Here is a 14309-nt window from a genome sequence, read left to right on the forward strand (position 1 = left end):
CTGAAACAAAAAGTCTCTACAATTTTTCACAGTTCCTTCTTCAAATTGGTATTGTTCTTACCACAGAATGTCCCACAAGTATCACAGATTCAGGTCGGCTGCTGCTTTGCTTGTACAACTCGAGAATGCGGTAGAGAGAGCTTTTGACAAAATCTAGCTGATCATGAAGCAACGGGCCGTACAAGCCTGTAAATTCTTCGTTCAGATCGACCGTGAAGTAATCAAAATGGTAAGGGATCCTCGAGTTCAGCGATTTTCGTAGAGCAACCGAAGACAATGATCTAACTGTGAGAAAATGAGGATTTTAGACAGACAGATAGATTCATTTCCAGCCAACACAATTATAACCAATTTGCAATGAATATAATTTCATTTGGTGAAACAAAAAACAAGATTCCTAGTTACAACTTTTTGTATTACCTTGTTTGTGAGATCCCGCATTTCCAGGTATAAACAGTACAGGAATGCCATTGAAGAACATGTTTCGGGTTCGTTCTGTAAGTCGTCCCTCGCTGTAGGCATACAATCCATATTTAATATATTTCTTGTCAACCTGATGAGATATTTTCTGAAACAATGAAACTCTGAAAGCATACTTTCAAAATGTGGCTAATAGATAAAAATACCTAGATGAATCATTTCTGTATTCAGAACTGATATTACCTATTATTAACATCCTATAAAGATTCCTCTCTATGAAATGTTTAACCTTTTTACAATGCTATAAAGATAATTATATTGGTTCACATCATTTGTAATTAATTAGTTATTTTAATATAATAAATAACCTTACTTACCACAAACTGAGGATATTCGAACATGTAGGTCATCTCACATTTATCTTCTTGGTGTTCTGTTAAAAATTTCAATAATCCTATGCCATATCCGAGAGTTATTATTAAAGAAATTAACACGAACCCACCGACTTTAAACATTTTATTTTGAATCTCTGTCCATTATTTAAAAATAAACATTAACAGGCTGCCATCTGGTTGACAAACAGGGATATTAGTTGTCAATGTCAAATACCACAGAGCAACACGGGTTATAGTTGGGAAGTAAGATATTGTATAGTGCTGGCGTTTTGTAAACTGTTCTGTGAAAATTTCATAATAAAGTGTAACTTGAACACGTTATGTGTTTTCATCAAGTATCGGCCAATTCCATCACATACCAGGTTATAGAAGGGCAACGTTAATAATGAGATTATTCTTCACATGGCGTATTTTCTTTTCAACGGTAGAGAGAACTCTGCGAATAAACTTATGAATCCAGCTTGACAACAGAATGTAGGGGCAGCTGCATCGTATTCCTGTACTGAAGCTCTTCTCAACAAAGTATCATCGAATATAAACCTGTTATACATTCAAAGCCAAATTATAACAGTGAACCGAAGCAGAATTTGAATTGAAATAAAAAAACCAAATGCACACTATCTTAAATAGTGTCTATACAAAATATTGTTGTGTAAATATGCTCCATAACTTCATTTGATCAAAGCGAAATCCAATCATTAAAAATATTTCGGTTCACCATAATCTAGCAAAACTTTGACGTTCATTGTTTTATGAAATTCCAGTATAGTTAAGTTTAAGATATCACATCTACCAGAATTCAGGACCGACATCATCTTATTGTTTATGATTTCGTTCATGCATGACTTGTTAGATACTTTTCTCAGAAATAAATGTGTGACCTTGTTTTTCATTGTACCAAAGATGCATAGAAATATCATGCTGTATTTTCTTGGACCTTTTTGTATGCAAAATATTTTGAAGAAAACATCAGATCTACAACATCCACAGAGACGGCACTCTTGATTCTTCATAAAATAAAGAATAAAGAGATCCAACATACTTCAGTATTATATTCATAGAGCACACACCAAATTTTACATATAGAAACGATTTTATGAATTTTTTGCCAACATTGTTTAGCGGTCATTATTATCATGCATCGTTTGAATTCATTGAGACAGATTTGTTTATACATGGTATCACAGTGAATCAACTGACAAAATTGATATAAATATTTATCATTGTATGAAGTGAATGTATACTCTTTCTGAAACTTCGTAAAATAGAAAGTAATTTAAGGAAATTATCAAAATCTTGTTTTATCATATTGGTATTTCTATTCCCGCATAAAAATGAATTGGATCTTCAGTGTTAGTGTTTTCAACCGGCGATAGTGTTGAAATACTAGTACTCGTGAGATTTTTGTAGTTTTCTGAGCGTATTCTCAGTGTAAACTTTTTTATGAAGTAATTTTCTCAAAGAAATTAATATAACGATTTGAATGTTACCGTTCATAATTTCTGATCAATCTGTGTACTATTTGGTGAATTTGATATTTTAAGAACCTTCTTGTCTTTAGAGCAATGTAACATAAGTCATAAGCCCTTCCATATCAATCGAAAAAATATTTGCTTTTGTAAGTACCTATGTATGTTGTGATTCACATCAAACGACTACAAAATCCGATGATTTATTCATACATGAAATTGAAATAGAAGAAAACAATTATAACATTGAGTATTTATCATTGTCATTTATGTTGCGGAAGCACACACATACACCAATAATCATAATAATGATAATAATATTATCATATTTGCCTGGCGAAACTAATGACAGTTCTTCTCTACATATTTTTTTTTAACATATTTTAATATTTATTAGATGTGACATCATCGACTAAAGTATTTCAACTAAAAAATGAAGTATTTAGAACAAACTCAAATATTATTATGTCAAAATATGGCTATATTTAGTATTGCCAACGAATTTGTTTACTGTTCTCTGGTATTGCTCTGAGTGACAGCCACCGTGACAGCATAAGGTAACAATTCTGAGTCACAGAGCAACAATATATGATTGTCAGCTGTCATTTGCAAACACAATTTGAATTTTGTGTAGGCTTGCCGTTATTTTAATTTTATAAGCAGTAAAGGAAAAAATAGGAAAACAATAATAAAATAGTAATATGTGAGATAGTGAAAAGCGTTAACACAAATCGAAACAGACAAAACTCATTATTTGTGGATATTTTGTTATATTTCTTCATTAGTAACAGAACCTATAGGAAATTTTGAAATATATATATCTGGGCTCCACTCTTGGGATTCAGAAGAGCCGCATATTATTGTTTTCAAAGAGATCTTTTTGAGACAAATATAACCGATTAAATCAACCGATAACCATGGAGACTTCCACGCCAATGCCCAGTCTTGCTACCGATCTACGTCGACGGACTTTGTTGAAAAATGCAGCCCAAATGTCGCCTCTTCGAAAATCTATGAACGTATCCCTCAACGCCTCATTACTCGAGGAATCAAACGACGACGAAGAGAGATCGGACAGGAGAAACCAGCAGGACATCCACAAAAGACTTTCTAACCTACCTCAACGTCCATCTCCAATGAATGAATCGTTCATCAAGGAACAGTTTATTATCTGCACACATCTTTTTACAGAAAATGTAAGTTACCGAGAAGTAATATTTTGTAAATCGCTGTTGAGCTACTTCTGTTATTTATTTTTGAATTTTTCAAATCTTCATTTAATGTTGGAATAAAAAATGGGGCTCTAAATGATTCAGTTTCAAATCTTTATTTTCTAGGTATAAAATTTCGAACTCTTTGTTGAACTTGTTTTCTTATTTACATAGCTCATATGATGTTCCTGCATTCAATTTCTATATGTTTTGCCAGTTTGACCAATATATACCTTGGGGCACGCTTCACACTTAAATTTATGTACTCCCGATTTCTCGAATATTGATGATTTGTCTTTATTATTTTTAACTAACTTTCCTAACGTATTACTTGTTCTATATGCAATTTTAATATCTCTTTTCCTCAAAAATGAAGCCACTTTTCGAAAGAAAAAGTGGAAGCTGTGATTATTTGAATTTAGCCCTGCATAATAAATATTTATCTTAATTTTCTTGATATTATGAGTCGACTTTATCTTCAAGTATTCTTTCACAAACGAAAAATTCATCAAAATATTTGGCTGCTCAATTATATTCATACAAATTTACTAGTTACTGAATATATCAATAATCCTTGGCTGTAACTTGACAGGCTTGTGTCAAAAAGACATGCACGTGTAAGCTTTTTTACCATCTGGTATTATGTTTTTTTTTAAGTTTACGATATGAGTAGCCTTCTATATAAATATCTGGATGAAGAAAGTGTTTGGAAACAATTTGACCAAATAAAACACCAAATTTTGGGTTTAAATCAGGTATGGAATTGAAATTATGGCACAGTTAGAATGACAAATTCAAATGTATTACACATACATTCATTCTAAACAAGATAACCAAATTCAAGTTGATGCTATCTACATTGATTTCAGCAAGGCTTTTGATAAAATCGACCAAGGTATTTTGATTAGAAGACTTGCTGTAGTTGGTGCTGCTGGTTCTCAGGTTTGCATATTATATCTTTATGAGAGAACCGTGTATGACTCACTCCACGGTAATTATTCCAAGGCTACACCAATGACATCAGGTGTACCACAAGGATCACACTTGGGTCCACTCATGTTCTTGATCTATGTGAATGATATTCCAGAATGATTTTTGAGATTAGGACTATTCTAGATTGTTATAAATTACACCCATATTCAAATAGATTTGAGACATATTAATTCAATTGTAAATCATCGAAAGTGTCACTTTATAATGTTTACAAGGAATGAAAATGTACGTGACGTCCAGTATACCCTCATGGGTGTAATATACTGAAAAGTAACCACCAAATAAGAGACTCGGGTGCCACATTTGATAGCAAACTCATTTTTGATGTTATTGAAATTATTGAACTGGTCTTTTCATTACCCTGAAAGTTGTTCAGGTCCCAATGGAATCCCGCTATTCTTAATAAAAAAATGCAGATACTGTTTCTGAAACCATTACGGAATCATAACCAAAAATATTGTTATATATCAAGTTGTAAACCAAAATTGTTTATTTTCCTGCATATCAAAGTTTAGATTCATTGTTTTCATTTCTACATGTGAATATATCATTCATAATTGATAAAAAAGGAAGTATGTTCCTTTCTTCTTTTAAAGATAGTTTTACCCACTTAACCTATATAAAAATTAGTGTAGAATCTGCACTTTAATTTGTTTTGCCATGATTCTCGTTATACTTACTGAACTGAATATGTTTCCAAAAATAATTTGTTTTTGGAACTACTATTTCGAAGAAATACTACTAGGAGGTTGTTACTTTCTAGAAAATCAACTCAAAGAATGCATGGAAACTACAGATCATAGATTTGCTGAAACCATTATGCCAGAAATCAAACAAAGACACCTTACAAGTGGCAAGCACGTCTATAGACATAAGCGCAAAGGTATACGGTATCCGAGTGGACGACATCCACTCCGAAGGCCTCAAACTGGCTAACAGCATGGCAAGAGTGTCGGAGAGGATGCCAGCTGAAGGAGATGGCAAGCAAATCCAACCTTAATGTGATTGCAAAATGTAATTCATATCTGTTTCAGATGAAGATGGTGTTGAGAATGATGGCGACCGCCCAGACGAGGAGGGGAACACTCAGAAAAAAAAGAAGAAGAAAAAACGCGTGAATTTGTCCGGGAAGAAATGCACAGTATCCGACAGTTCTAAAACTCACTGTGGCCCCTTACCAAAACTGGAACCGATCGAATTTACCACAAGAGTAAACGCTGATACGGGCACCATGGAGAATCTATACACAAACACATTCAAGGAAAGCTCAGATTCCTTTCTGTTGCTGTAAGAATGTTGATACAGTGATACTTGATATATACGTGCTGAATATTTGTTTCTTTCAGCAATAAAACTAAAACCATGCTCGACGATAAGGACATGACGATACAAAACAAAGAAAATATTTTATTTCATTCTCTACCACCATTACCCGCACAAGTAACCAAAATAAATTATCCCTTCAGTGATTTCAGGCTGGATGAATGGGATCCCGACAATGAGGAAAAACAGTAAGTGTTGCATGGTTAATTAATTCTTGTCGTTTCATTTTATCAAAATAATAATCAGACAAAAATTGTCCAGTGCAAAAATGTTGTTCATTAAATATAATGATAAGTTCTGAACCACAAAATAGAGGCGTAGTATTTTTACTATTTCATGAACCGAAAATTATTTACAACAAGTCATAAATATCTAAGACAACAAAATAAGTGTCTGAAGACTAGATCAAGGAGAGATACATACGTATAAGAAGATGAATATTTGAAATTAAATCTCGAAATATTTATCTCTCCCAACATACCTACACAGTAGATTCTGGTAAATGCCTGCCGGAAAACAACTACTTCCCCGGCTAATACCGCGCTAGATACTGAATTATATCCGACAAACATGCAAGATACCTCACAGAGGTTAGTCTCACAGACATTTCTTGTTTATCCAGGAGCAGGACCAAGCTGAACTTACCAGATTGCGCTCTACAGGTACTTGTTCAACTCAAGATTTATTTATAGGTCATCATTTTTACAGTTTATATATATATATATATATATATATATATATATATATATATATATATATATATATATATATATATATATATATATATATATATATATCTCATACGTTTCCTTCGTATTGCTTCTCGCTAGCGGGGCATAACTTCAAAATAATGCTCCTTATTCACCATACCACCATGTGATATGATTAATACGGATAAACTACGCCACGGTAATCGAAGAAAACACTAAGCAAAACTTGGAAATTTGATCAAACTTGGCGTGCTTTGTTAGGTCTTGGCTTTCCATTGGGGCAATTATTGGACTTTTGTTTCAATGTCATAACCAGCTTCCTTACAGGTAGAATTCAGTGGATGAAAATTTATAATTACATATCACACACAATTGAAGCCTGTTCTGGTGTTCCTCGGGGTAGTCACTGTGGACCATTACTTTTCATCATCTTTACTGATGATCTTATTGCACACATTACTGACTCAGAGGGATTGTTATTTGCTGATGATCTGAAACTATACTGAATCATATGTTGGTTGTCTGAAACTTCAAGATGATGTTGACCATTTAACCAATTGGTTTAGAAATAACTGCTTGAAACTAAATCTTGACAAATGTCTAGCCATGTGTTCCGATCGTTCTCAGGCACCAATCACACATCAATACTGCATAAACTCTTTGGCTTTGGATCTGTAGACAAGATCGCTAAAGACTTATTGGCAAGCACAATGAAAATTCTGTATTTTTCATGAACTAAGTCACATTTAGAGTATGCATCTACGAGAATTGTGCGGTGTTCCTCTCACTTAATGTACAATATGTCACCGGAAAATGTTCAAAATAAATTTTTGTGTAGTGCTGCCTACAAAATGGGCATTCAAATAGACCAGGGGTCTAGAAACTTTGAAGCCTTCGGGCCATAATGATTTTTTCAATTTGTTCCAAGGGCCAATTTCTGCCCTTAACTATATTTCTAGACTAGGATAGTCGCAAAGTGCGTGACCTAAGCAAACTTACGCTTTTTTTGCATTTCAATTATTATAGGGTATTGTGACACTTAACGACATCTAGTGGCGAGTAGTGGTACTATGTACTATCTTTCTCAGCTACCCGCTAGGTGGCATTAGGCGTAATTAAATATTTGGAATTACCGCGTTGGTTCGAGAAAGTTCTGGTTCTAGCTAGTGTATTCCGATCACCTCGAGATGGCAGTAATAATTGCATATAAAAAGGCTAGCGGCGCAACTGCGAGTTAGTCTGCATAGGAAAGGCGAAGGAAGCGAAACTGTCTATTGTGAAATAAAGTAACACCCGTCAATAAAAGTATTTTGATTTGACTTATTGTTTTTATGTGTGATTTGTTAGTATGGAAAAGAAGCGAAAAATCGACAGTGAATGCAGAACGTTCCAAGAAAAATGGAACTTTCAGTATTTTGTGATTGAGTCCAGTAATAAGGCGCTATGTTTAATTTGTAATGAAACCATAGCTGTTCTCAAAGACGATAACATTAAACGACACTATGAATCGAAACATCTTCAAAGTTACTCCAAGTATACAGGAAGTTTGCGGAAGGAAAAATTTGAAGCTTTGAAACGCGGACTCAAATCGCAGCAATCTTTGTTTACCAAAGCGAATACTGAACAAGAGTCTGCAACTCGCGCCAGCTTTCGTGTGGCTCTTGAAATCGGAAAACGTGGCAAACCATTCACCGATGGAGAAATGATAAAAGAATGCCTGATTGCAGTAGCTGAAGAAATATACCCGAAAAGGTGAATTTATATAAAAGGGTCAGTTTGTCAGCAAACACCGTGGCTCGGAGGGTGCAAGACATCGCAGAAAATATATCATCTCAACTGTCTGACAAAAATGGACATCATGAGTGGTTTTCTCTAGCATTGGATGAGTCAACGGATGTGTCAGATACTGCTCAGGTGTTGATTTTTATTCACAAAGTAGATAAAAGCTATGAAGTGTATGAAGAATTTCTTGATATTAATAGTATTCACGGCACGACAACTGGGGCAGATATTTTTAAGGGAGTTGAAAATGTCATTAATAAAAAGAACCTTCGATGGAGGAATTTGAAATCTATAACAACTGATGGAGGCAAAAATATGTATGGTAAAAATAAAGGAGTGGTTGCACTTGTGTCAAAGGCTGTAGAAAATGATGGTGGTTCAAAACCATTAGTCTTACATTGTATCATTCATCAACAGTCCTTGTGCGGAAAATGTTCTAAAACCAGTCATATCAGGTTAACTTCATCAGATCCACTGGGCTGAATCACCGACAATTCCGCAAGTTCATTCAACAGACTGTAGAAAATGATTTACCATATCATACTGACGTACGCTTTCTTAGTTGCGGAAAAGTCCTTAATCGCTTTTTTGAACTTTGAGCAGAGATCGAAATTTTTTTAAACGAGAAGCAGCGCCCTTTTACCGATTTAGAAAATAGTGAATGGATGTGGAAGTTAGCCTTTGGTATATGTCGATTTGACAAATATGAACGAACTGAATTTGAGATTGCAAGGAGAAAATCAGCTTCTCCCAGATTTATACACTAATATCAAATCCTTCATGCAGAAAATAATACTATTTCAATCGCAATTACGTAAAAAATGTTTCACACATTTTGAAACATGTGAAATATTCAGCCACACTACAGAGACTGAATTTCCCGTCAATTTTGCAATCGAAACTTTGAGTGCTTTGAAGATAAATTTTGATACTCGTTTTTCAGATTTTGATGTCATTGCGTATGAAATTAAGCTTTTTCAAAATCCTTTTGATTCTGACATTGAAACCCTGGCTCCGGAAGTCCAAATGGAAATTATCGATTTACGGTGCAGTGATATGCTTAAGAACAAATATCAAAATTAATCTTTGTTGGAATTTAATAAGAGTCTTCCACTGGAACAATTTGATAATTTGCATAAATTTGCTCGTGGGTTGTTTTCTGTTTTTGGTACTACTTACTTGTGTGAGAAAACGTGTGCGAGAAATCGTTTTCCAAGATGAAGTACACAAAGAATGTTTACAGATCTCAATTAACCGATGGACATTTTATATCTATTTTGATAATTGGTACAAGTAAAATTGATCTCCACAACTACAAAGTATTGTCGGTGGAAAATCACAATTACATAAATCTCATTAGTGTTTTTGTTTTACTGTGATTCATTTCAATTATTTGTTAGTTATTAATATGCTTAAACTTAGACACTTAAGTTAAGTTTTCTTTGTCATCATTTCTGTCGTTGAGTTTTACCTTGCAAGTAAATAAAACCGAGTATTTATCATTCTATGTTTTTTTCTTCAACTTATCACAGCAATAGTAAAAACAATTAGGTAATCATTGGCTGTCGCGGGCCAGACTGATGACAGTAAATCATTGGCTGTCGCGGGCCAGATTGATGACAGTAAATCATTGGCTGTCGCGGGCCGGATTGATGACACTGGCGGGCCGGATTTGGCCCGCGGGCCGTAGTTTGGAGACCCCTGAAATATACCAACGACATAACTGCACCGATATTCTTTCTACACTAAATCTAACAACATTGGAAAACGGACGGATTCAGACTGACCTAATATTTCTATTTAAATTATTGTCAGGCCAAATCAATTACCCAGAACTTCTCTCTTTGGTTGGCCTGAGAGTCAAGCAAAGAGTAACAAGGGATGATAGAGCTGTGATTTTAATAAAACATTTCAAAAACTGCAAAGTCGTGTTATGCTAATTATTTCGAAATTTTTATAGGTTGGGCGTAGAAAAATCATTCCAGACCCAACTGCAACCAGTAGTTTTCGATGATGACGGCATTCCGATTCCCGAGCTAGACGGATCCATCCACGACATTTTCGAAAACAATGATGCCGACGGTATGCTTTAGTCAACATTTTTTTTTTAATAAATCCGTTAACGTATCCAAACATTTACAGTCGTTGACCCAGACTTGAACGACGACGACGATATCCAGTCGATCCACGAGATGGGGGCCCCCCAGCTGAGAAACGGCGAAATCGCTCGCATCGTCGACTTCCGTTCCGCCAACGAGACAGGTCACACATCCGAGTACTCATACAACTCGATCATCAACACCCACACGGGCAAGTTCATCGACCAGATATGGGCGGGGCCATGCCATTGGAAGTTGAAATTTTTGAGGAGGTCGACAGCTAGATTCTCTGGTCAGCAGAAGAGCATAACCTCGACCAAAGAGCACAGGCAAGCTAGGAAGAAGGCCGAGCCGGAAATGATTGATTTCACGAAGGAGATAGACATCGATCTTTCCAAGAAGTTGGTCATCAAGAAAAAACATCCGACTGCCGATTTTAATAAGTGAGTATCGGTATAATTACAATTTTTTCATTGGAGTGAGAGACCTGACCTAACTGCAGCTTTTGATTGTGTCCCTCATGATATTCTGTTGACAAAAATGAAGTGCTATGGAATAATAGCCTTGAAAATGATTCACTCCTGTCTGTCGAACCGTTCTTCAGTAGTTTGAATTGAAGATTAGAGAAGTACTTCCCAATCAATAAAAAGAACAGTTCCTCAGGGATCGATACTGGGCCCTCTCCTCTTTATAATTTACATAAACGACTTGAAGACAATTATCTATGCTGATGACATATTTGATATCAGTGTTTATGTAGAGGAGGACCTGGCTGCGATTCTTGAGCAAGTAGTTGACTTATACCGCCTCCCCCCACCACTTGACCTTGAAACGACCTTGGAGCACGTCACACGACCTTGACAAGGTGATTTTCAGATGGTTTTGAATTGCATTACTCGACCTTACGCGATTTGCCCCCCTCGTCTCAAGCTTTTTTGGTCTTGAATGGCTGCACTTGACCTTGAGTTATGTGGGAGTCATATGGGCTTGATGGTCCACCTGAGGACTATAGAAAGCGTACCCTTGACACTTTCCCTTGCTGATAATTCATATATATATATATATATATATATATATATATATATATATATATATATATATATATATATATATATATATATGATGTGTTGTTTTTCCGGGTGTTCATCCGTTGTGTACTATTCGATAGTCGACGTTTCGCCATCATCTCAGATGGCATTATCAAGACGAGTTACTGCTTCGCTTCGAGAGGTATAACTGATGTAAGGTTCTTCTTGTGGTGTTTTTATACGTTTCGCTTGCGTAAGTTGTATGGATTTGTTACCTGTTTTTCCACCTGAGAGTTGTTGATGGATTTTGGTAGTTCTCCTACCTGTTTTTCTACCTGAGGGTTGTTAATGGCTTCTGGCGGTTCTCCTACCTGCGATGGTTCATTATCAATTTGTGGTTGTCTTTGGGGGTTGTTTTTAATTATTGTTTTCCAAATCCTTGGGATGTTTAGTGAGTCATCCCTTTTATTGATGAGGCCTTGCTTTTCGATTTCGATAGCTTCCCTGATTTGTCGAATCCTTGTGTTTTGCACCTGTGCTATCTGTTTTGTGGACTCAAAATTAATCTTGTGACCTGTTTGTAGATGGTGTTGAAAGAGGGCTGAGGAGGTTTGTTTTGTTCTCATCGAGTTTTTGTGCTCCTGGGTTCTGGCAGATATACGTCTGTTGGTCTGACCGATATATTGTTGTCCACAGTCCTCGCATGTGATGCTATATACTCCTTGGTTTTCTAGGGAAATTCTCTCTTTCGGTCTGGGCAGCCAACTGGATATCGTTTTGTGCGGTTTGTAGGTTGTCCGAATGTCCGCATATATATATATATATATATATATATATATATATATATATATATATATATATATATATATATATATATATATGCTCACAGTACATACTTCCACACTCAATTTGGATTGCCTGAAGTATTCGAATATGTAATGAATAAGTAACAAAAACCTGGTGCTTGTTAAACAAGCTTGTACTCGATGAAAGAAAAACAAAATCTAAAATTTTTGAAACAAGAATATCATACAAAATACAAAACGATGAAGACCTACCGCACACCAAATTTATAAGTAGCTTCAACAAGATAGTCGTTATCAATGGTCAAAGTTCGGAAGTCCCTATATCTTATTGTAATATGTCGATAATACCTATTATAATTGAATTCTGCGACTTGTTCGGAAGTTGTAACTTTATTGAGAACTGAATAAAACTGAAATGGTAGTCTGCCGCCATCTTTTTGTTACCCCTTCTGATTTTCAATGCCCTTTAATCGTTTCAGAATCACGTTACCTCTTTTGGACCAGACTTGCGCTAAAATGTTAGCCAACATCAAAGAACTGATGCTCAAACCGGGAGTTTGTCCTCTGGAGAAAAAAATCACTACTGGCAGTGAAAACGAACAACTGGATTATGAGGTCAGTCCGTACAAGTATGAGAACCCTAACGATTCTCAGTATTGTGCGCAATCTCATGATGATGTGAGTATAACTCTCGAAATTTATGACTTGAGAACTCTAATGCATCCAAATTTCAAAGCTGCATAATGGACTAAAATTTTTCAGGATGACAATGGGGCTATGGACGGACCCATGGAAGACCATATAGGAAGCGATAACGAAGTGGAAGAACACGTGAACAGGGAACAACAATGTAACTTGGCTGATAACTTGGTCGACAATCCAGAAATGGTAAATTTTCAATTCTTATCTGGAAAGTTCAGTATCTCCATTTTTTTTCTAGGTGCCAAAGTCTTACGTGGCTTATGCCATGAAAGCTAAACAGATGGACATGAAGAGGCTCAAAGCAGCTGTTTGGCACTTTTTGACGAACCCCACCGTTACTCTAATTGATCAGGAGGTGAGGATAATGCGAAGAGGTTGGGGTTTTTGCAGAACTATCAATCAACTGTCTCTTCATTTTTCAGACTCAACAGAAGCAAGTGCACTCTACCACATTCTCGAAAATGTACAAGGATCTTCCGAAATTGCTCCCAGACAAAGAACGCCGGGAGTTATCCTGTCCGCTGGCATTCGTGGCTCTCCTCCACTTGTGTAATGAGAAAAATTTGGCGCTCGAACAGATTTCGACATATAAAGATTTCCGCATACATGGGCCAATAGGTTGATATCTAGTAAATAATCAGTTTCGAAACACTCTGCTTATTAAAGTTTTGAATTAGATGACTAGTTGAATATTTATAGCAGCATTTGAAAGGTATCCTGAAATTCTCCTTTGACGAGATACAGGGAGTCTGAAAATTATTGTAATTGAACACATTTTATGTGCTGATACTCATTTTAGAAGCATATGAAATTTCTCGTTATAGGTCGTCGGCTCCTATAATAACGATCTGAATACATTTGCCTATTTTTATATTTTGTACTTTAACAAAAAAATACAAACATGAGAGGTATCAATGTTTTTTACTGTGCAAAATCTAGAACTGATAAGTTCAGAACCCTTGAAAGGTGTCAGAAGTGGAATCCAAAGAATAAAGTATGAAAAACTATTCAAGGTAAGATAGGAACTGCTTCAAGGATTGGAAAGAACGCTGACATAAATGTATTATATCTGAGGGGGACTACTTTGAAGAGGACAAAGTAGATATTGATGAATAAACAATATTTTTTGAGAAAAATGAAAATTCACCTTGTTTTTTTGAACAGACCTCGTATGTCGTTGAAAAGTATTCGCTTTTAACACGAGTTCATTGTTTGTGGCGTGTTTCGGAGTTCTATCCTCGGAGCATATGTTTTCCAGGATTTATATTCATGTCCTAACATAAATATATCAGTAAATTCGCCCTTTTCACTATCATCACCATTTTAGGGCATATAGACTTGAATCTCAGATATTTTGAGACTTCTATTCAA

At 35.5% G+C, this 14309-nt stretch overlaps 2 protein-coding genes across 4 annotated transcripts in view; one reads left to right on the plus strand and one right to left on the minus strand.

Annotated features, from left to right (window-relative positions):
• PGAP1 (Post-GPI attachment to proteins 1) overlaps window positions 1-1005 on the minus strand; it is a 32055-nt gene extending 31050 nt beyond the window's left edge. For both annotated transcript variants that reach the window (XM_074174546.1, XM_074174545.1), the window contains exons 1-3: window positions 798-1005; window positions 421-568; window positions 62-285 (exon numbers count right to left, since the gene is read on the minus strand). In XM_074174546.1, the coding sequence (XP_074030647.1) occupies window positions 62-285; window positions 421-568; window positions 798-935 (510 nt within the window). In that variant the 5' untranslated portion in view covers window positions 936-1005. The remainder of the gene's footprint in view (window positions 1-61; window positions 286-420; window positions 569-797) is intronic.
• Window positions 1006-2872: 1867 nt separating this feature from the next.
• Window positions 2873-13849, plus strand: LOC111516688 (condensin complex subunit 2). Of its 2 annotated transcripts, none has more exons than XM_074174551.1 (10): window positions 2873-3480; window positions 5252-5468; window positions 5523-5775; window positions 5835-5999; window positions 10264-10385; window positions 10446-10845; window positions 12716-12914; window positions 12999-13124; window positions 13177-13293; window positions 13361-13849. In XM_074174551.1, the coding sequence occupies exons 1-10, from the start codon at window positions 3202-3204 to the stop codon at window positions 13559-13561; spliced, it is 2079 nt and encodes a 692-aa protein (XP_074030652.1). In that variant the 5' UTR covers window positions 2873-3201; the 3' UTR covers window positions 13562-13849. The 2 variants fall into 2 exon arrangements, with proteins under 2 accessions (XP_074030652.1, XP_074030653.1); XM_074174552.1 differs by lacking the exon at window positions 2873-3480 and adding an exon at window positions 4099-4250.
• Window positions 13850-14309: the final 460 nt, after the last annotated feature.

Source organism: Leptinotarsa decemlineata, unplaced genomic scaffold (genome assembly GCF_025532065.1).
Source record: "Leptinotarsa decemlineata unplaced genomic scaffold, Ldec_3_MD MMD2_tig00000591_RagTag_RagTag, whole genome shotgun sequence".
Lineage (NCBI taxonomy): Eukaryota > Metazoa > Arthropoda > Insecta > Coleoptera > Chrysomelidae > Leptinotarsa > Leptinotarsa decemlineata.

What these genes read in the sequence shown, in the direction of transcription:
- LOC111516688 (XM_074174551.1), top strand. Translation starts at nt 3,202, where the DNA reads ATGGAGACTTCCACGCCAATGCCCAGTCTTGCTACCGATCTACGTCGA. An exon ending in CACATCTTTTTACAGAAAAT is followed by an intron (nt 3,481 to 5,251) that starts GTAAGTTACCGA and finishes GTTACTTTCTAG; the next exon opens with AAAATCAACTCAAAGAATGC. An exon ending in TGGTCGACAATCCAGAAATG is followed by an intron (nt 13,125 to 13,176) that starts GTAAATTTTCAA and finishes TTTTTTTTCTAG; the next exon opens with GTGCCAAAGTCTTACGTGGC.